The 21875-nt window shown below is 44.3% G+C and overlaps 2 protein-coding genes across 2 annotated transcripts in view; one reads left to right on the forward strand and one right to left on the reverse strand.

Annotated features, from left to right (window-relative positions):
• Positions 1–3883, forward strand: part of LOC118939487 (2-oxoglutarate and iron-dependent oxygenase domain-containing protein 3-like) — a 16896-nt gene extending 13013 nt beyond the window's left edge. Inside the window, exon 5 of the mRNA XM_036945868.1 lies at positions 3764–3883. Coding sequence (XP_036801763.1) covers positions 3764–3832 — 69 coding nt within the window. The 3' untranslated portion in view covers positions 3833–3883. The remainder of the gene's footprint in view (positions 1–3763) is intronic.
• LOC110491328 (urotensin-2 receptor-like) lies at positions 3874–20752 on the reverse strand. Its single transcript, XM_036946109.1, has 2 exons — positions 19308–20752; positions 3874–4002 (listed from the first exon to the last, which is right to left on the reverse strand). Exon 1 carries the CDS (start codon positions 20630–20632, stop codon positions 19346–19348), a length of 1287 nt encoding a protein of 428 aa, XP_036802004.1. The 5' UTR covers positions 20633–20752; the 3' UTR covers positions 3874–4002; positions 19308–19345.
• Between the last annotated feature and the right edge of the window lie 1123 nt (positions 20753–21875).

Genomic DNA, 21875 nt, shown 5'->3' on the forward strand with positions numbered 1-21875 from the left:
CTGTTTCTGTCTCTGTCTCTGTCTCTGTTAGCTGTCACCTTACTGTTTCTGTCTCTGTCTCTGTCTCTGTCTGGGTCTCTGTCTCTGTTAGCTGTCACCTTACTGTTTCTGTCTCTGTCTCTCTGTCTCTGTCTGGGTCTGTCTCTCTGTCTCTGTCTGTGTCTGTGTCTCTGTCTGGGTCTCTGTCTCTGTCTGGGTCTCTGTCTCTGTTTCTGTCTGGGTCTCTGTCTCTCTGTCTCTGTCTCTGTCTCTGTCTCTGTCTGGGTCTCTGTCTCTGTCTCTCTGTCTCTGTTTCTGTCTGGGTCTCTGTCTCTCTGTCTCTGTCTCTGTCTGGGTCTCTGTCTCTGTCTCTCTGTCTCTGTTTCTGTCTGGGTCTCTGTCTCTCTGTCTCTGTCTCTGTCTCTCTCTGTTTCTGTTAGCTGTCACCTTACTGTTTCTGTTTCTGTCTCTGTCTCTGTCTCTCTCTGTTTCTGTTAGCTGTCACCTTACTGTTTCTGTCTCTGTCTCTGTCTCTCTCTGTTTCTGTTAGCTGTCACCCTACTGTTTCTGTCTCTGTCTCTGTCTCTGTCTGGGTCTCTGTTTCTGTTAGCTGTCACCTTACTGTTTCTGTCTTTGTCTCTGTCTCTGTCTCTCTCTGTTTCTGTTAGCTGTCACCTTACTGTTTCTGTCTCTGTCTCTGTCTCTCTGTCTCTGTTTCTGTCTGGGTCTCTGTCTCTGTCTCTGTCTCTGTCTCTGTCTGGGTCTCTGTCTCTGTCTCTCTCTGTTTCTGTTAGCTGTCACCTTACTGTTTCTGTCTCTGTCTCTGTCTCTCTCTGTTTCTGTTAGCTGTCACCCTACTGTTTCTGTCTCTGTCTCTGTCTCTGTCTGGGTCTCTGTTTCTGTTAGCTGTCACCTTACTGTTTCTGTCTTTGTCTCTGTCTCTGTCTCTCTCTGTTTCTGTTAGCTGTCACCTTACTGTTTCTGTCTCTGTCTCTGTCTCTGTCTCTCTCTGTTTCTGTTAGCTGTCACCTTACTGTTTCTGTCCTTTTTCTCATTGTGTTGTTTTTCAGAGCGTAAATTCTATTACCTATCGCCTGGCACTGATTTCCCCTGCCGTCCTCTGCTAGACAGCTAGGGGTATTTCTATAGAACACACACCACACACACAACCTTCCTCCCAGGAAATGCTCTTTTAAACAACCAGAAAACAATTTCAGCTTTATGTTAAAAATTTAATGACACTCACTTTTCTACAAAAACACAAAGTTCTGCCCTAGAATGACACTGGCATGGTTATGTAAACAGCTCAGCACAGTCTGTAGCAGAAACATTGAGTGGATCAACTTTTTTAAGGAGCTTTTAAATCATTTTACTTTCTCCTGCGTCTAGGCCTTGTTAGCTGACCCAGCCAATCAGCTCTGTTGGCCAACCAGCTCATGTCACTACGTCTATGTTCAGACATTTCAAGAACATCTGTGTTTTCTGTTTCTTGTAAAGTGCTGGCTTGGGAGCTCACTACTATTTTTTTTATTTTTTTTATTGAACCTCTATTTAACTTCTGCACCAGTCCTCATCTCTCCATACTACTAGATTGTTACCTCCTCTCTGCCACTTCCTGTCACCTCATCTAGTTCCCCATCTCATCTTCTTGGCTCTTTTGTTTATCTCCAATGTATCTTTCTCTTATCTCTCTGTTTCTATACCATATTTTACCTATAGCCCATCTCTCCTTGTCCTCTCATCCCGTTTCTCTCAATTTCTCACTTCCCTTATAATCCACTATTTCTTCCATCCTTCTTTCCTTTCTCCCTCTGGTCAAACTCTCCCTCTGGTCTAACTCTCCCTCTGGTCTAACTCTCCCCCTGGTCTAACTCTCCCTCTGGTCTAACTCTCCCTCTGGTCTAACTCTCCCTCTGGTCTAACTCTCCCTCTGGTCTAACTCTCCCTCTGGTCTAACTCCCCCTCTGGTCTAACTCTCCCTCTGGTCTAACTCTCCCTCTGGTATAACTCTCCCCCTGGTCTAACTCTCCCTCTGGTCTAACTCTCCCTCTGGTCTAACTCTCTCTCTGGTTTAACTCTCCCCCTGGTCTAACTCTCCCTCTGGTCTAACTCTCCCTCTGGTCTAACTCTCCCCCTGGTCTAACTCTCCCTCTGGTCTAACTCTCCCTCTGGTCTAACTCTCCCTCTGGTCTAACTCTCCCTCTGGTCTAACTCTCCCCCTGGTCTAACTCTCCCTCTGGTCTAACTCTCCCTCTGGTCTAACTCTCCCTCTGGTCTAACTCTCCCTCTGGTCTAACTCTCCCCCTGGTCTAACTCTCCCTCTGGTCTAACTCTCCCCCTGGTCAAACTCTCCCCCTGGTCTAACCAACTGTTCTCCCTCTGGTCTAACTCTCCCTCGGGTCTAACTCTCCCTCTGGTCTAACTCTCCCCCTGGTCTAACTCTCCCCCTGGTCTAACTCTCCCCCTGGTCTAACTCCCCCTCTGGTCTAACTCTCCCTCTGGTCTAACTCTCCCTCTGGTCTAACTCTCCCCCTGGTCTAACTCTCCCTCTGGTCTAACTCTCCCCCTGGTCTAACTCTCCCCCTGGTCTAACTCTCCCTCTGGTCTAACTCTCCCTCTGGTCTAACCAACTGTTCTCCCTCTGGTCTAACTCTCCCTCGGGTCTAACTCTCCCTCTGGTCTAACTCTCCCCCTGGTCTAACTCTCCCTCTGGTCTAACTCTCCCTCTGGTCTAACTCTCCCCCTGGTCTAACTCTCCCTCTGGTCTAACTCTCCCTCTGGTCTAACTCTCCCCCTGGTCTAACTCTCCCTCTGGTCTAACTCTCCCTCTGGTCTAACTCTCCCTCTGGTCTAACTCTCCCTCTGGTCTAACTCTCCCCCTGGTCTAACTCTCCCTCTGGTCTAACTCTCCCTCTGGTCTAACTCTCCCTCTGGTCTAACTCTCCCTCTGGTCTAACTCTCCCCCTGGTCTAACTCTCCCTCTGGTCTAACTCTCCCCCTGGTCTAACTCTCCCCCTGGTCTAACTCTCCCTCTGGTCTAACTCTCCCTCTGGTCTAACCAACTGTTCTCCCTCTGGTCTAACTCTCCCTCGGGTCTAACTCTCCCTCTGGTCTAACTCTCCCCCTGGTCTAACTCTCCCCCTGGTCTAACTCCCCCCCTGGTCTAACTCCCCCTCTGGTCTAACTCTCCCTCTGGTCTAACTCTCCCTCTGGTCTAACTCTCCCTCTGGTCTAACTCTCCCCCTGGTCTAACTCTCCCTCTGGTCTAACTCTCCCCCTGGTCTAACTCTCCCCCTGGTCTAACTCTCCCTCTGGTCTAACTCTCCCTCTGGTCTAACCAACTGTTCTCCCTCTGGTCTAACTCTCCCTCGGGTCTAACTCTCCCTCTGGTCTAACTCTCCCCCTGGTCTAACTCTCCCCCTGGTCTAACTCTCCCCCTGGTCTAACTCCCCCTCTGGTCTAACTCTCCCTCTGGTCTAACTCTCCCTCTGGTCTAACTCTCCCTCTGGTCTAACTCTCCCCCTGGTCTAACTCTCCCTCTGGTCTAACTCCCCCTCTGGTCTAACTCTCCCTCTGGTCTAACTCTCCCCCTGGTCTAACTCCCCCCCTGGTCTAACTCTCCCCCTGGTCTAACTCTCCCCCTGGTCTAACTCCCCCTCTGGTCTAACTCTCCCTCTGGTCTAACTCTCCCTCTGGTCTAACCAACTGCTCTCCAAGGATGGTCACCAGCCTATATCTCTCTTCTACCCCTCATTCCTACCCCCCTTCCTCTCTTCCGCTCCAGGGTCAGAGAGACATCAACCCATCTCTCTTCCATTCCTCGTTCTCTTCTCTTCCTCCTCCTCCAGCGTGAGTATAATTTTCTTCGGGGTCAGAGAACCTTCACCACGTAGAGCAGGTCTCGTTGGGGAACGCTCTACGCCATCACTGTCTGCTTCACCTGTGACCCCGCCCACGCCATCGCAGACCCCGCCATGCCCATCACCTCTGTGTGACAGTGTCACCTGTAGACCTGGAGGAGTCCTACAACAGAGGGAGAGGAGGGCGGGAGGGGAGAGAGGTGAGGAGGGAGGGATGTGAGGAGGGAGGTGAGGAGGGAGGGAGGGGAGAGAGGTGAGGAGGGAGGGAGGGGAGAGAGGTGAGGAGGGAGGGGAGAGAGGTGAGGAGGGAGGGAGGGAGGGGAGAGAGGTAAAGGAGGGAGGGAGGGGAGAGAGGTGAGGAAGGAGGGAAGGAGGGAGGGAGGGAGGGAGGGGAGATAGGTGAGGAGGGAGGGAGAGAGGGGAGAGAGGTGAGGAGGGAGGGAGGGGAGAGAGGTGAGGAGGGAGGGAGGGGAGAGAGGTGAGGAGGGAGGGCGGGAGGGGAGAGAGGTGAGGAGGGAGAGAGGGGGGGAGAGAAGTGAGGAGGGAGGGAGGGGAGAGCGAGGGGTGAGGGAGAGGGTGAAGAGGGAGAGAGGGGTCAGATTTTTCGAGATAATTAGGGAACATCTGAAATATTTTTCTGATACTGTGGTGCTGATCACATCACTGACGGTAGAGGCGAGGAGAAGGACAAAGGAGAAGACATTATGAAAATGATTAAAATACACACGGGTCAGTTTTCCATACTCCAGTTCCACCCTCCTCCATCATGGGCTACAAAACCAAAACTGTCTCTGGATCAGTCTTTACGTGCCCGTTTTATCAGTGACAAAGGAAACAAGGTTGTACTGCTACTCCATCACATTCCACTTACTATACAGTATGTTCTTCAGTCTAAATAAAGTTATATAAAAATAAATAGGTTTTATGCAATGTTGTATCATTTTTTGTTGTTCTGTGTCATGTTTCCATCCCATTGGTATTTCTGTATTGATTGTGCTGCAGAATGGGTCATCTCCATCCCATTGGCATTTCTGTTTTGATTGTGCTGCAGAATGGGAGGAGGTGAGGGCTCTGGGAGTGTGGTGCCAGGAAAATAACCTCTCACTCAACGTCAACAAAACAAAGGAGATTATCGTGGACTTCAGGAAACAGCCGAGGGAGCACCCACCTATCCACATCGACGGGACCGCAGTGGAGAAGGTGGAAAGCCTCAAGTTCCTCGGCGTACACATCACTAACAAACTGAAATGGTCCAACCACACAGACAGCGTGGTGATGAAGGCGCAACAGCACCTCTTCAACCTCAGGAGGATGAAGAAATTAAAGCCCTTGCAAACTTTTAAAAAAAAGGGCAAACTACCTGCCCTCCAGGACACCTACAGCACCCGATGTCGCAGGAAGGCAAAAAATATCATCAAGGACAACAACCACCCGAACAACTGCCTGTTCACGCCAATATCATCCAGAAGGCGAGGTCAGTACAGGTGCATCAAAGCTGGGACCGAGAGACTGAAAAACAGCTTTTGTCTCAAGGCCATCAGACTGTCACTAGCATATTAGAGGCTGCTGCCTAGATATATAGACTTGAAATCACTGGCCACTTTAATAAATGTGACACTAGTCACTTTAATAATATTGACATCTTTTGCAGTACTCATCTCATGTATATATTATATATCTATTCTACTGTATCTCAGTCTATGTATTACTCATCTCATGTACAGTGCCTTGCGAAAGTATTCGGCCCCCTTGAACTTTGCAACCTTTTGCCACATTTCAGGCTTCAAACATAAAGATATAAAACTGTATTTTTTTGTGAAGAATCAACAACAAGTGGGACACAATCATGAAGTGGAACGACATTTATTGGATATTTCAAACTTTTTTAACAAATCAAAAACTGAAAAATTTGGCGTGCAAAATTATTCAGCCCCTTTACTTTCAGTGCAGCAAACTCTCTCCAGAAGTTCAGTGAGGATCTCTGAATGATCCAATGTTGACCTAAATGACTAATGATGATAAATACAATCCACCTGTGTGTAATCAAGTCTCCGTATAAATGCACCTGCACTGTGATAGTCTCAGAGGTCCGTCAAAAGCGCAGAGAGCATCATGAAGAACAAGGAACACACCAGGCAGGCCCGAGATACTGTTGTGAAGAAGTTTAAAGCCGGATTTGGATACAAAAAGATTTCCCAAGCTTTAAACATCCCAAGGAGCACTGTGCAAGCGATAATATTGAAATGGAAGGAGTATCAGACCACTGCAAATCTACCAAGACCTGGCCGTCCCTCTAAACTTTCAGCTCATACAAGGAGAAGACTGATCAGAGATGCAGCCAAGAGGCCCATGATCACTCTGGATGAACTGCAGAGATCTACAGCTGAGGTGGGAGACTGTCCATAGGACAACAATCAGTCGTATATTGCACAAATCTGGCCTTTATGGAAGAGTGGCAAGAATAAAGTCATTTCTTAAAGATATCCATAAAAAGTGTCGTTTAAAGTTTGCCACAAGCCACCTGGGAGACACACCAAACATGTGGAAGAAGATGCTCTGGTCAGATGAAACCAAAATTGAACTTTTTGGCAACAATGCAAAACGTTATGTTTGGCGTAAAAGCAACACAGCTGAACACACCATCCCCACTGTCAAACATGGTGGTGGCAGCATCATGGTTTGGGCCTGCTTTTCTTCAGCAGGGACAGGGAAGATGGTTAAAATTGATGGGAAGATGGATGGAGCCAAATACAGGACCATTCTGGAAGAAAACCTGATGGAGTCTGCAAAAGACCTGAGACTGGGACGGAGATTTGTCTTCCAACAAAACAATGATCCAAAACATAAAGCAAAATCTACAATGGAATGGTTCAAAAATAAACATATCCAGGTGTTAGAATGGCCAAGTCAAAGTCCAGACCTGAATCCAATCGAGAATCTGTGGAAAGAACTGAAAACTGCTGTTCACAAATGCTCTCCATCCAACCTCACTGAGCTCAAGCTGTTTTGCGAGGAGGAATGGGAAAAAATGTCAGTCTCTCGATGTGCAAAACTGATAGAGACATACCCCAAGCGACTTACAGCTGTAATCGCAGCAAAAGGTGGCGCTACAAAGTATTAACTTAAGGGGGCTGAATAATTTTGCACGCCCAATTTTTCAGTTTTTGATTTGTTAAAAAAGTTTGAAATATCCAATAAATGTCGTTCCACTTCATGATTGTGTCCCACTTGTTGTTGATTCTTCACAAAAAAATACAGTTTTATATCTTCATGTTTGAAGCCTGAAATGTGGCAAAAGGTCACAAAGTTCAAGGGGGCCGAATACTTTCGCAAGGCACTGTATATTCTGTATTCTATCCTATTCTACTGTATCTTAGTCTATGTATTACTCATCTCATATGTATATTCTGTATTCTACTCTATTCTACTGTATCTTAGTCTATGCTGCTCTGGCATTGCTCATCTCATGTATAGACTGTATTCTATCCTATTCTACTGTATCTTAGTCTATGCTGCTCTGGCATTACTCATCTCATGTATATACTGTATTATATTCTATTCTACTGTATCTTAGTCTATGTATTACTCATCTCATGTATATACTGTATTCTATCCTATTCTACAGTATCTTAGTCTATGTATTACTCATCTCATGTATATACTGTATTCTATCCTATTCTACTGTATCTTAGTCTATGTATTACTCATCTCATGTATATACTGTATTCTATCCTATTCTACTGTATCTTAGTCTATGTATTACTCATCTCATATGTATATTCTGTATTCTATCCTATTCTACTGTATCTTAGTCTATGTATTACTCATCTCATATGTATATTCTGTATTCTATCCTATTCTACTGTATCTTAGTCTATGTATTACTCATCTCATATGTATATTCTGTATTCTACTCTATTCTACTGTATCTTAGTCTATGCTGCTCTGGCATTGCTCATCTCATGTATAGACTGTATTCTATCCTATTCTACTGTATCTTAGTCTATGCTGCTCTGGCATTACTCATCTCATGTATATACTGTATTATATTCTATTCTACTGTATCTTAGTCTATGTATTACTCATCTCATGTATATACTGTATTCTATCCTATTCTACTGTATCTTAGTCTATGTATTACTCATCTCATGTATATACTGTATTCTATCCTATTCTACTGTATCTTAGTCTATGTATTACTCATCTCATATGTATATTCTGTATTCTACTCTATTCTACTGTATCTTAGTCTATGCTGCTCTGGCATTGCTCATCTCATGTATAGACTGTATTCTATCCTATTCTACTGTATCTTAGTCTATGCTGCTCTGGCATTGCTCATCTCATGTATATACTGTATTCTATCCTATTCTACTGTATCTTAGTCTATGTATTACTCATCTCATGTATATACTGTATTCTATCCTATTCTACAGTATCTTAGTCTATGTATTACTCATCTCATGTATATACTGTATTCTATCCTATTCTACTGTATCTTAGTCTATGTATTACTCATCTCATGTATATACTGTATTCTATCCTATTCTACTGTATCTTAGTCTATGTATTACTCATCTCATGTATATACTCTATTCTATCCTATTCTACTGTATCTTAGTCTATGTATTACTCATCTCATGTATATACTGTATTCTATCCTATTTTACTGTATCTTAGTCTATGTATTACTCATCTCATGTATATACTGTATTCTATTCTATTCTATTCTACTGTATCTTAGTCTATGCTGCTCTGGCATTACTCATCTCATGTATATACTGTATTCTATCCTATTCTACTGTATCTTAGTCTATGTATTACTCATCTCATGTATATACTGTATTCTATCCTATTCTACTGTATCTTATTCTATGTATTACTCATCCCATTGGTATTTCTGTATTGATTATGTTGCAGAATGGGTCGTCTCCATCCCATTGGTATTTCTGTATTGATTATGTTGCAGAATGGGTCGTCTCCATCCCATTGGTATTTCTGTATTGATTATGCTGCAGAATGGGTCGTCTCCATCCCATTGGTATTTCTGTATTGATTATGTTGCAGAATGGGTCGTCTCCATCCCATTGGTATTTCTGTATTGATTATGTTGCAGAATGGGTCGTCTCTCATCCCATTGGTATTTCTGTATTGATTATGTTGCAGAATGGGTCGTCTCTCATCCCATTGGCATTTCTGTATTGATTATGTTGCAGAATGGGTCGTCTCTCATCCCATTGGTATTTCTGTATTGATTATGTTGCAGAATGGGTCGTCTCTCATCCCATTGGTATTTCTGTATTGATTATGTTGCAGAATGGGTCGTCTCTCATCCCATTGGTATTTCTGTATTGATTATGTTGCAGAATGGGTCGTCTCTCATCCCATTGGTATTTCTGTATTGATTATGTTGCAGAATGGGTCGTCTCTCATCCCATTGGCATTTCTGTATTGATTATGTTGCAGAATGGGTCGTCTCTCATCCCATTGGTATTTCTGTATTGATTATGTTGCAGAATGGGTCGTCTCTCATCCCATTGGTATTTCTGTATTGATTATGTTGCAGAATGGGTCGTCTCTCATCCCATTGGTATTTCTGTATTGATTATGTTGCAGAATGGGTCGTCTCCATCCCATTGGTATTTCTGTATTGATTATGTTGCAGAATGGGTCGTCTCCATCCCATTGGTATTTCTGTATTGATTATGTTGCAGAATGGGTCGTCTCCATCCCATTGGTATTTCTGTATCGATTATGTTGCAGAATGGGTCGTCTCCATCCCATTGGTATTTCTGTATTGATTATGTTGCAGAATGGGTCGTCTCTCATCCCATTGGTATTTCTGTATTGATTATGTTGCAGAATGGGTCGTCTCTCATCCCATTGGTATTTCTGTATTGATTATGTTGCAGAATGGGTCGTCTCTCATCCCATTGGTATTTCTGTATTGATTATGTTGCAGAATGGGTCGTCTCTCATCCCATTGGTATTTCTGTATTGATTATGTTGCAGAATGGGTCGTCTCCATCCCATTGGTATCTCTGTATTGATTATGTTGCAGAATGGGTCGTCTCCATCCCATTGGTATTTCTGTATTGATTATGTTGCAGAATGGGTCGTCTCCATCCCATTGGTATTTCTGTATCGATTATGTTGCAGAATGGGTCGTCTCCATCCCATTGGTATTTCTGTATTGATTATGTTGCAGAATGGGTCGTCTCTCATCCCATTGGTATTTCTGTATTGATTATGCTGCAGAATGGGTCGTCTCTCATCCCATTGGTATTTCTGTATTGATTATGTTGCAGAATGGGTCGTCTCTCATCCCATTGGTATTTCTGTATTGATTATGTTGCAGAATGGGTCGTCTCTCATCCCATTGGTATTTCTGTATTGATTATGTTGCAGAATGGGTCGTCTCTCATCCCATTGGTATTTCTGTATTGATTATGCTGCAGAATGGGTCGTCTCTCATCCCATTGGTATTTCTGTATTGATTATGTTGCAGAATGGGTCAAATGCCTGTGTCCTCTATTTCTATCGCATTGTTTCTCTTGTCTCTCTGTGTTCGTGCACCAATGGTTTTCTACGCTTGTGGCTATTCCTATGATCTGCGGCGCCACAAGATACCGAATGGCTCAAAGCAAAAACAGGCTTTAGAGAAATGGGTTTTGGAGAGGTGGACTGGTGGTAATCCTCATGTGAAAGTATCAATCTGTTGAAGCACTTTCATGCCATTCAATAACACAGGGAAAAGGACCAGTGACCATGTGTTTTCTTCTGAGAAGAAACCCCACAGTTGAAAAGCAATTTGTCTATTTTATATGTCAAGCTTATCATTGTTCAAATGGGATATATCTGTGAAAGGAGAAGATTCTCTGTGTGTGTGTTTTTTGTTGTTGGAAGAAATAAAATATCCGGAAGTAACCTGTTTTTGGAATTGGGCTTATGACTCACCCTTAGCTTTCTGAAACACATTAAGCTCTTTAAAGAAGTCGAGCCTTTTCCCATTTTACGCCCAGACGCTCAGGACAAGCGTCTGGGCGACACAGTGTTTCCAATCTCAAGCTAGGGACATGGTTCAAGCATCTGTTTATGAAGCCTTCTCCCCTTAATGAATCAGCATCCCTTCTTTATTCTCCACCCCTCCAATCCACTTACTCCCAAACAATTTGAGATCAAATCTTACCGAGGAAAGATGAATGAGCGTGTCAGATATTGACACGGAGGAGTCGTGAATATGCACACAGATCTGTTCCATTAGAGGGAGAAGTAACGCTCATTCAGGGGCCTTCTAAATGCAGGCCAGTTGGCATAATTCAAAAAGCAGAAATTCCTGCACATTTCCTAAAGATTCACTTTTATAGTCCAAATATCAACATATTGATAATCAACTGGCTTTCATCACAGAAGGACAATTGAGTTGGTTAGATTTCATGGTTGTGTCATGTGGGTCCCTACCACTCCCACAACCCTGGAATCTAACCAACTCAAATGTCATTCTGTGACAAGTCAGTTGATAATCAATACATAGAACACTGTACATTCTAAACAGGCTGCATCCTTATATTAGAAAGTGTATCTTCTTTATCTTGTACCTTTGTGCACTAATTGACCGAAAAATGCATCCACCATATTACTTTCACCTGTGCTGTTATTTCAGTGCAGATTAAGGAAAGGACAAAAGCATAGGTACCTCATATACTCTGTTGAGGTGTAGGCCTGGGACCATTTACTCTATTGAGGTGTAGGCCTGGGACCATTTACTCTATTGAGGTGTAGGTCTGGGACCATTTACTCTATTGAGGTGTAGGCCTGGGACCATTTACTCTATTGAGGTGTAGGCCTGGGACCATTTACTCTATTGAGGTGTAGGCCTGGGACCATGGACTCTATTGAGGTGTAGGCCTGGGACCATTTACTCTATTGAGGTGTAGGCCTGGGACCATTTACTCTGTTGAGGTGTAGGCCTGGGACCATTTACTCTATTGAGGTGTAGGCCTGGTACCAGTTACTCTATTGAGGTGTAGGCCTGGGACCATTTGCTCTGTTGAGGTGTAGGCCTGGGACCATTTACTCTATTGAGGTGTAGGCCTGGGACCATTTACTTTATTGAGGTGTAGGCCTGGGACCATTTACTCTATTGAGGTGTAGGCCTGGGACCATTTACTCTATTGAGGTGTAGGCCTGGGACCATTTACTTTATTGAGGTGTAGGCCTGGGACCATTTACTCTATTGAGGTGTAGGCCTGGGACCATGGACTCTATTGAGGTGTAGGCCTGGGACCATTTACTCTATTGAGGTGTAGGCCTGGGACCATTTACTCTGTTGAGGTGTAGGCCTGGGACCATTTACTCTATTGAGGTGTAGGCCTGGTACCATTTACTCTATTGAGGTGTAGGCCTGGGACCATTTGCTCTGTTGAGGTGTAGGCCTGGGACCATTTACTCTATTGAGGTGTAGGCCTGGGACCATTTACTCTATTGAGGTGTAGGCCTGGGATCATTTACTCTATTGAGGTGTAGGCCTGGGACCATGGACTCTATTGAGGTGTAGGCCTGGGACCATTTACTCTATTGAGGTGTAGGCCTGGGACCATTTACTCTGTTGAGGTGTAGGCCTGGGACCATTTACTCTATTGAGGTGTAGGCCTGGTACCATTTACTCTATTGAGGTGTAGGCCTGGGACCATTTGCTCTGTTGAGGTGTAGGCCTGGGACCATTTACTCTGTTGAGGTGTAGGCCTGGGACCATTTACTCTGTTGAGGTGTAGGCCTGGGACCATTTACTCTATTGAGGTGTAAGCCTGGGACCATTTACTCTATTGAGGTGTAGGCCTGGGACCATTTACTCTATTGAGGTGTAGGACTGGTACCATTTACTCTATTGAGGTGTAGGACTGGGACCATTTACTCTATTGATGTGTAGGCCTGGGACCATTTGCTCTGTTGAGGTGTAGATGGCTCCAGCCAGTACCCCGAGCCCAATCTCCCCAGTGAAGGTACCACCAACTTCCTGTGGCCCAGGGAGCGCTATCTGTCTGGTTGCGTAGCAGAAGGCTGGCACACAGGACCAGTAAGCTTTGTTGGCACAGTTTAAATCCCATTATGTCTTAACTTGATCGTTAAATCCTCAGTCAGCTCCCCATCTGTCAGTTTATTTCATCCTCAATCAGAGCCGTCTGTCCGTCCGTCCGTCCGTCTTGGACAACAGATGCATATTAATAATCCAGTTTGTTGTCTTGTCAGGAAGCCATGTTGAAAACATCAATACAGGGATGATTGAAAAGAACTGCACGTTTCTGTATTTGTTATACACATTGTGAAAGTTGTAGTTGTTGAGTGTCTCACTGAGACGTTAGAACCTACAAATCTCTCCCTTAAGCTCTGTTTAGGGGATAGAAGTGTACTTTTCATTAGTGCATGACAGTAGGCGTGTAACCCATCCCCACAGGCACTTCATATGGGGCCTGTTAGAGCCAGCTATCTTCTCTGAGGAGAGACGGATGAGAGGAGTGGGAGGGAGGATGGAGGAGTGTGAAATTAGGAGAGACCGGAAGAAAGAAACAACAGGATGGAAAAAGATGTTAAGTAAACTGTGAAAGAAACCGTGGAAAGTGTAGAGTTAGACATGAGGCGGTGAAGGGCTGTGCATAACAATTGTGGTTCACACTAGGGGATGTGTTTTGTGTAAGTCTGTTGAATTGATCTTTCGGGTAACAAAACCAGTTTGAGGACACCATAGAGATAAAAACATCTACCACGTTGTCACACAGAAAACCTGTGGGATTCAGTCGTTAACATCCAATGCAGTCTCGTTTGAAGAGTGTTTTTGAAAATACTTTGTTCAATGTGTCCCTACAGAGGGACTTTGATCAATACCAAGATAACATAAGGTTTAATTAATAAACACAACATTGAAATTCTGACTGTTCAGACTGGACACTGAAGGCCACCATCACCACCCTGCTAGAGCAGCTGTCCACATTGCTGTGTTTTCAAAAGATTTCATCATGAATCTCTTTTCATCATCATTTCTCCATAATAAAATATGAATTTAGATTTAGCTCCATCCGTGGCTGAAAACGTTCCATGAAAACGTTCTTGCGGTTACTTGACCCTAAAGTGGAAGATAAACATAAAGTGCATTCGGAAACTATTTACACCCCTTGACTTTTTCCACATTTTGTTACGTTACAGCCTTATTCTAAAATGGATTTCCCTCATCAATTTACAAACAATACCCCATAATGACATCATAATACCCCATAATGACATCACAATACCCCATAATGACATCATAATACCCCATAATGACATCACAATACCCCATAATGACATCACAATACCCCATAATGACATCATAATACCCCATAATGACATCACAATACCCCATAATGACATCACAATACCCCATAATGACATCACAATACCCCATAATGACAAAGCGACAAACAGGTTATTAGAAATGTTTGCAAATTCACAAATAAAAAAAATCAGTAATACCTTATTTACATAAGTATTCAGACCCTTTGCTATGAGACTCTAAACTGAGCTCAGGTGCATCCTGTTTACATTGAGCATTGAGATCTTTCTACAACTTGATTGAAGGCGACCTGTGGTAAATTGAATTGATTGGACATGATTTGGAAAGGCACACACCTAAGGTCTCACAGTTGACCGTGCATATTAGAGAAAAAAACAAGCAATGAGGTTTGAAGGAATTGTCTGTAGATCTCTGAGACAGGATTGTGTCGAGGCACAGATCTGGGGAAGGATATCAAAACAATTATACAGCTTTGAAGGTCCCTAAGAACACAGTGGCCTTCATCATTCTTACACGGAAGAAGTTTGGAACCACCTGGACTCTTCCTAGAGCTGTCCACCCGGCCAAACAGAAATCGGGGGAGAAGGGCCTTGGTCAAGGAGAAGACCAAGAACCCGATGGTCTTCCTGACAGAGCTTCAGAGTTCCTTTGTGGAGATGGAAGAACCTTCCAGAAGGACAACCATCTCTTCAACACCACCAATCAGGCCTTCATGATGATAGAGTGGACCTGAAAATAGCTGTGCAGCGAAGCTCCCCATCCAACCTGACAGAGCTTGAGAAGATCTGCAGAGACGAATGGGAGAAACTCCCCAAATACAGGGGTGCCAAGCTGACCAAAAAAACGTTTTTTCTTTGTCATTATGGGGTATTGTGTGTAGATTGATGAGCAAAAAAACAATTTAATACATTTTAGAGTAAGACTGTAATGTAACAACATGGAAAAAGTCAAGGGGTCTGAGCACTTTCCGAATGCACAGTAAGTCCAGTTTAATTTCCTTAAAGGGACTTCGGGTTCTAAATCCTAGTGTTTCCATTCCCCTTTAATGTCATTAAAAGAAACCTCCAACTGTAAAACCTCCAACTGTCTCTCATTCCTGGTTCGAGTATGTAACGGGCTGGACCCAGCGTCTTCTGGAGCGCTATGAGTAACACAAGCCTTCATTGGCTAAAGCGCAGCCCAGTGTTTACAATTGAAGCAGATGCGTTGCGTTATAATTTCCTATTCGTCCTGCTCCGCCATAACAAACAGAGATGGCGGATAGGCAGCCACTCGGCTCTGCTCCACCATAACTAACAGAGATGGCGGATAGGCAGCCACTCGGCTCTGCTCCGCCATAACAAACAGAGATGGCGGATAGGCAGCCACTCGGCTCTGCTCCGCCATAACAAACAGAGATGGGGGATAGGCAGCCACTCGGCTCTGCTCCGCCATAACACACAGAGATGGCGGACAGGCAGCCACTCGGCTCTGCTCCGCCATAACAAACAGAGATGGCGGATAGGCAGCCACTCGGCTCTGCTCCACTCCGCTCCAAATACCATCCTATTCCCTATCTAAAGCACTACTTTTTTTTCTCCATTCCTCTATTGGCCCTAATCAAAAGTAGTATATAGGGAAAATACACCTCGCAATCTGAGAGTATGACATCGGAGAAACATTCAACAAGGCTCCGGTGGTGTCTGCTGGCCTAGTATATTAGTCTCTGTGACTAATTGGGATCATTAGTATTGATGAGCGTGCCCCAGGCGGCTCTGTGAGGTAAAGTGGCACAGTGACCGCTGCCTCTCTCTCTGACCGCCTGACTCAGCGATCTGACAAGCTAATCCATGTTTAATGAAAGGACATCAGGAGTGTCTGCCACTGTAAATGACCACTAGTAGTGGGGGGGGGTTCAGGTCTTGACATATGGTGCTTTCTAACGCAGCTGCTTCAGATGTCATATGACGTTATTTCCATATGATTAGTATGCATTAAATCAGTTTAGGTTTTGATTCTGGGAGTCATAAGTTATGAGCTGTGACTTCCCTCAGCGGTGAGGACATATGCAAATGAGAGTCTTCTGAAGTGTCAGGGAGAGCATGAGAGCCAGAGATAAGGGGGGAGTGGGTACTTAAAAGAGAGAGAGAAAGTGTTCCTGTGGGTGCATGCGTGTGTGAAAGGAAGTGTATGTTTTATTCCAGGGGGGGGGGGGGGGGGGGGGTTATCAGGAAGGGGCTTAGGTGGTGTGTGTATGTGTGGAAGAGGGTGTGGCAATGGGGGAAGTCAGCACATGGACACAAACATTTTAGAGGCCCCCATCTTGGCGGTGTAGAGAAACATACGCATTTTTAAGCCATTTCTTCATGGTTTGAGACATTTTCAATTCTCCCAGACTGTCTATTTTGGTGATTGTTAGTTCTCAAAAGTTATATTATTGGAAAAGATATAGGTCCATTATATTTTCTAGATACTTTTATATCTGATTTTGGTCATTGAAAGCGTTTTCCCATCCCGAAAATGTATCATAAACAGAAACTGTTTGGACAGTAAATAATATTTTCAGTGGCAGAAAAGTCCCTGTGGGTGAGCAGTGAGTTTGAGGAGGTAGAGATGTGAAGGCAGATGGTGGTGTGAAGTGACACTGATACGGTTCCTGATGAAGCAGATTGGACTGAACAAGATTCTGTGCTGTACATAAAGCATGAGGTGTGATTTATCCATCGTAGCTGCCACGAGCACAGCACAACCAGAACAGAATCCCTGTCCTGATAAATAGTTTAAAATGTAAAATACATAACTATTGGATGAAACAAAGATATTGATCCAGTCAGATCAATTCTGGAGCACACCCTGATAGGATGATCATCCATTGATGATCAATGAAACACTGATATATGATCAGGAGAAGGAGAATTGTGATGATGTGTAGAAGGCCCGATGAAAACAAACCAAAATAAACACGTAGATTTCAGCACTATGGCCAGCAGTCATACTACGAAGTTCCGACCTTCAGCACCATGGCCAGCGGTCATACCGGTGTTCCGAAGTTCTGACCGTCAGCACCAAGGCCAGTGTTCATACAGTACGGGTGTTCCAAAGTTCCGACCTTCAGCATCATGGCCATCGGTCATACCGGAGAGCCGCAGTTCTGACCTTTAGCACCATGGCCATTGGTCATACCGGAGAGCCGCAGTTCTGACCTTCAGCACCATGACCAGCGGTCACACCATTTTTTCCCCCGATGTTCCGACCTTCAGCACCACATGACAGTAGACAGCGACCAGTCAGGTATTACTGAAGCCACTCTGCACTCGGAGGATAAAGACTGGACGGTCTACACAGTTTCTTCACCTTAGTGCAAATGAAGGAGATGAGGGCAGGAAAGAGAGGAAAGCCCATAGGTTGTTATTAATAAACGTACCAATAAGGTGCAGAACGATACCCCCAGCGTGGCTAAAACCCGCATGCCCTTATTATTGGTTGTAATATGATCACCTCTTATGGAGCAGAATTACTTATTTACGATTTATTACATGCTAAATAATTTCTCACATTTAGCTCTATATCAGAGCTATGCAACAAGTAAGTTCATGCTTTTTATGATCAGTAAACATCATGCTATTTCAGATAGGCTATGATCAGTAAACGTCATGCTATTTCAGATAGGCTATGTAGAATGTCAGGTATAGTACACTTTATTTTTTATTTTACATCACTCAAATGGCCAATATTGAGAGATGGAGAGGTGTACTCCAGCCGTGACTTCTGCTGTAATGCATTGGAGCAGGCTCTGGGCTTGCCTCATAGCTGGGAATGACACGTTTGAATATGAAGCTATGTTCCACTACTGAGTTGCCCCCTGTTCTTCTCAGCCAGACAGACAGACAGCAACGATCCGGGGCAGAAAGAGGAAGTGCTTTTACTCCTGTGTGACTCAGTCTACTGATCAACAGGTAAATGCCAACATAATGGGAACATTTGAGTAAATGAGGGATAGAAAGTCATATTGAAAGCAGGTGCTTCTACACAGGTGTGATTCCTGAGTTTATTAAGCAATTATCATCCCATCATGCTTAGGGTCATGTATAGAAATGCTGGGAAGGCCATTATTTTGGCTACCAATTGCTATGCCCCTATCCACAGGGCACGAGTGGTCTCTGAATGGTTTAATGAGCATGATTTAAATCATATGTCATGGCTGTCAGTCACCAGATCTCAACCCAATTGAATACTTATGGGAGATTCTGGGGAGATTGAAGCTGTTCTGGCTCGTGGTGGCCCAATGCCTTATTAAAACGCTATGTTGGTGTTTATTTTGGCAGTTACCTCTATATTTACACTTCACCTGTCTGTTGAGTCTGCTGAGCTGTATCTTCCACCTCCACGGTGTGTCTTCCTCCCTGGTGGTATTCAATGAAAGTACTTATTAGAGTCTACCTGCCTCACTGTCTCCACGGATACTACACGTTGAAAGACAACAGGAGTAAGTCAGGTAGAACATAGCACAAGACATTCAGAGTCAAAAAAAAAAAAATGTAAAACCGCACTCTCTCTGCCCTGAGTTGACACGGCTCTGATTGACCTGTCCACTGTCCAGTCATATCTAACTTGAGGGTTAGAAAGAAATGGAGGGGAGGTGAGGTGAGGAAAGGAGGAAGGAATGACAGAATGAAGGGAGGGAGGGAGGAAGGAAGCAAGCAAGGAAGGAAAATACAACAGAAATTGTTTTTGGCTGCAATTTTTTTTCTTCCACAGGAGACAATATCGGTCCATACAGTACTATTAAAGGCCCAGTGCACTACTTTTGTGAACAAAAATATTTATTTCCACAAATAAATATTTATTTGTTAATATATATTTAGTTATTGAGATTTTTCAGGGGGTGCTGTAGCACCCCTACTTCCCGCTGCTGTGTATAAGGTGTATTACTTGACAAAGATCCAACTAGGATCAACATGTTGTATTGTTTGTGTGTCTGATAAAATCACCATACTAGAGTTGCTGACATTCCTTTTTTTCTAGCATAACACAGCAACCATAATATATCCAGCCATATCACAATGTAAAGCTTAGCAAATGACTTGTGTGCTCTTGTCAGGTGCGTAAAAGGGTTGATATTCGTTCATAAAGGGACGATAATAGATAGACTGGTTGGTTACCTGTTGCGGTTAAAAAAAACACTCTCCCTTTGTAACGCTCACTGTCCCCTCACAGTCCCCATCACCAGGATCTCCGAGTTAAACTCAAACTGATTTGAGGAGGATGCCGACTTCCCGCAGGAATACAAGCTGGGAGTACGCTGCTTAAAGGACGACGTGTAGCGGTAGAAGCTCTTGTGTCTGTTCTTCAGGTATTCCCTATAGTTCTTAGTGAGGAGGGTGTAGAGGAAAGGGTTAATGCAGCTGTTGGTGTAGGTGAGACAGGCCACCAGGTAGTTAATACAGGTGCGCGTGTTAGAGGCTAGGCTTAACGGTTTGTTGTGGTACAACGGGAACAATTGCCATATCCAGAACGGAAGGAAACACGCCCAGAACACCAGAACTATAGTGAAAATCATTACCAAGACTTTCTGCTTCGGGGATCGCATGTTCCTTTTGTTGACGACTGAGTTCTTCTGGGACTCTAAATAAGTGCCGGCTAACTTTGTATACAGATAGCCGATAATCAACCCAGGCGCCACGATGCTCGTGCCAAACAAAACGGTCAGGTAGATCTTATACGCCCTGGGTGCCCATGTTGGCGCGCACATCCTCTTCACTGCTCCGTCGGGCGCGCTCTTGGTGGTCTCCGTGACCATGACCGTCATAGGTAAGGTGAGGACCAGGGAGAGAAGCCAGACCCCCCAGGCCAGGGCTTTGCGGTAGCTCTTGGAGCGCCAGACCGTGTCCAGGGGCTTGGTGACGGCCAGGTATCGCTCCGTGCACATCACAGTGAGGGTAAAGATGCTCGCGTGCATGGTGAGCAGGTCCAGGCTGAGGAGAATGCGGCAGCCCACATCTCCGAAGTACCAGTCTTTGAGGAAGTAGGTGCACACCACGAACGGGATGGTGGAGAGATACAGGAGGTCCGCTAGCGCTAGATTAATGATGGAGATGTACATAGAGGTGGCGAAGCGGATAGAATGACACATCACTACCAGAGTGTACACATTCCCCGTCACGCCGACTATGTAGACGACCGACAACAAGGTCCCGAAAGTGGAGGTGATAACCAGCTCATCCACAATGCTCCCCGAGCCGCTGTTTGGAGCGGGCAGACTAACGTTCTGGTTAACAGTACTGTTGTGGTTCATCGCGCCGCGTAGAGCCTCTCCGATGTCGTTCCGTTGTTGTAACAGTATTGTGTTTATGGTGGAGAAGTTGTAAAAGACGCAGCAGTTTAATTTGCTAGTGAAGCGCACCGGTGCAGGTTGTGTGTTAACGTTGGCGATATCGGTCTGCGCTCGCTGCCTCTGCTCCTCTCGGCTTCTCCTGACGTCAGTCATCGAACTCTTCCCCAGTCACACTCTCGTGGGTCTTGCATTAAATATAATAACATAACACAATACATAGTACCCTATATAGTAGCCTACACTGTATTTAATTCATTGAGTTCATCCATGAGAGGTGACAAAATAAATCACATATAATTTTCGAAACAAGAAGCTGCATTTCATGCATGATTTTTAGCAGGCAAGGTAAACTCTTTAACGAAGATTAATTGAGTGTCGACATTCTACCACAGGAGGTTGGTGGCACCTTAATTGGGGAGGACGGGCTCGTGGTAATGGCTGGAGCGGAGTCAGTGGAATGGTATCAAATACATCAAACACATGGAAACATGCCATTCCATTCGCTCCGTTCCAGCCATTATTATGAGCCGTCCTGCCTTCAGCAGCTGCCACTTTCTACAGATTCATTACAGTTCATTGTATAATGTTTACAACGCCCATTTCAAGGACAAGAGCGCAAGACACTTTACGTACATACATTCGGGGTTATTAACACAACAGTGACTTGTCTCCATCGCTAAGGGACTGTACATTATTTATAAGGAGGGATACCCGGAGAAAATCATTTTGTAAGCATTACTTTTCAACGTAGTCAAGGTTGTCGGTTCGCAGACCACTGTGTGAATCTATCATCTTATTTGTGGTCTTGGAATTGTTTCGCCTTTTCTAAACGCATTTCATGCAGTTCTACTGTCACATGATGCAGACAAGCAGAACATTGTTTAGTACCACAACAGAGCATGACAGTGAATGAGCGCATGCAGCTGCACCTGAAACGTTTTGATGTCTACACAGGCTATTGTTAAGAAGACGACGTTCTGTTTCGAACAATACTAAAGTTGTCTTTCAACTGTAAAATGTGAGCGCAGCAGAGCCGGTTACGACTGAAGTATCTGATCGCCAATAGATTAGAGAAAAAGTTGAAAAAAAAAAAATATTCACACAACAGGCGCATATCACCAGGTATTCTTTCTTCATGTGGGAAACAATCATTTTCAAATGTGTTCTATTTTATTCCATGATATTGTTGTCACAAAATGGATTTGTGTTGACCGTGATTAGGGCGTGGGACTATAAGAACATCTGCTAGGCTACATTAACAAACTACTGTAGGCATGCATACTGATGATCCTCAAAACGTAGACTGGTCAAACTCGTCTTTCTAAAAGTGAATTCAAAGGCACTGTGTAACCCAATAAGGCATTTTTCATTTCATTATTATTTAATTATAAATAAT

This window comes from Oncorhynchus mykiss, chromosome 16, assembly GCF_013265735.2.
Source record: "Oncorhynchus mykiss isolate Arlee chromosome 16, USDA_OmykA_1.1, whole genome shotgun sequence".
NCBI classification, from domain to species: Eukaryota; Metazoa; Chordata; class Actinopteri; order Salmoniformes; family Salmonidae; genus Oncorhynchus; species Oncorhynchus mykiss.

Excerpts from the sequence above, each read along its gene's own strand:
- LOC110491328 (XM_036946109.1), bottom strand. The coding sequence starts at position 20,632 with ATGACTGACGTCAGGAGAAGCCGAGAGGAGCAGAGGCAGCGAGCGCAG.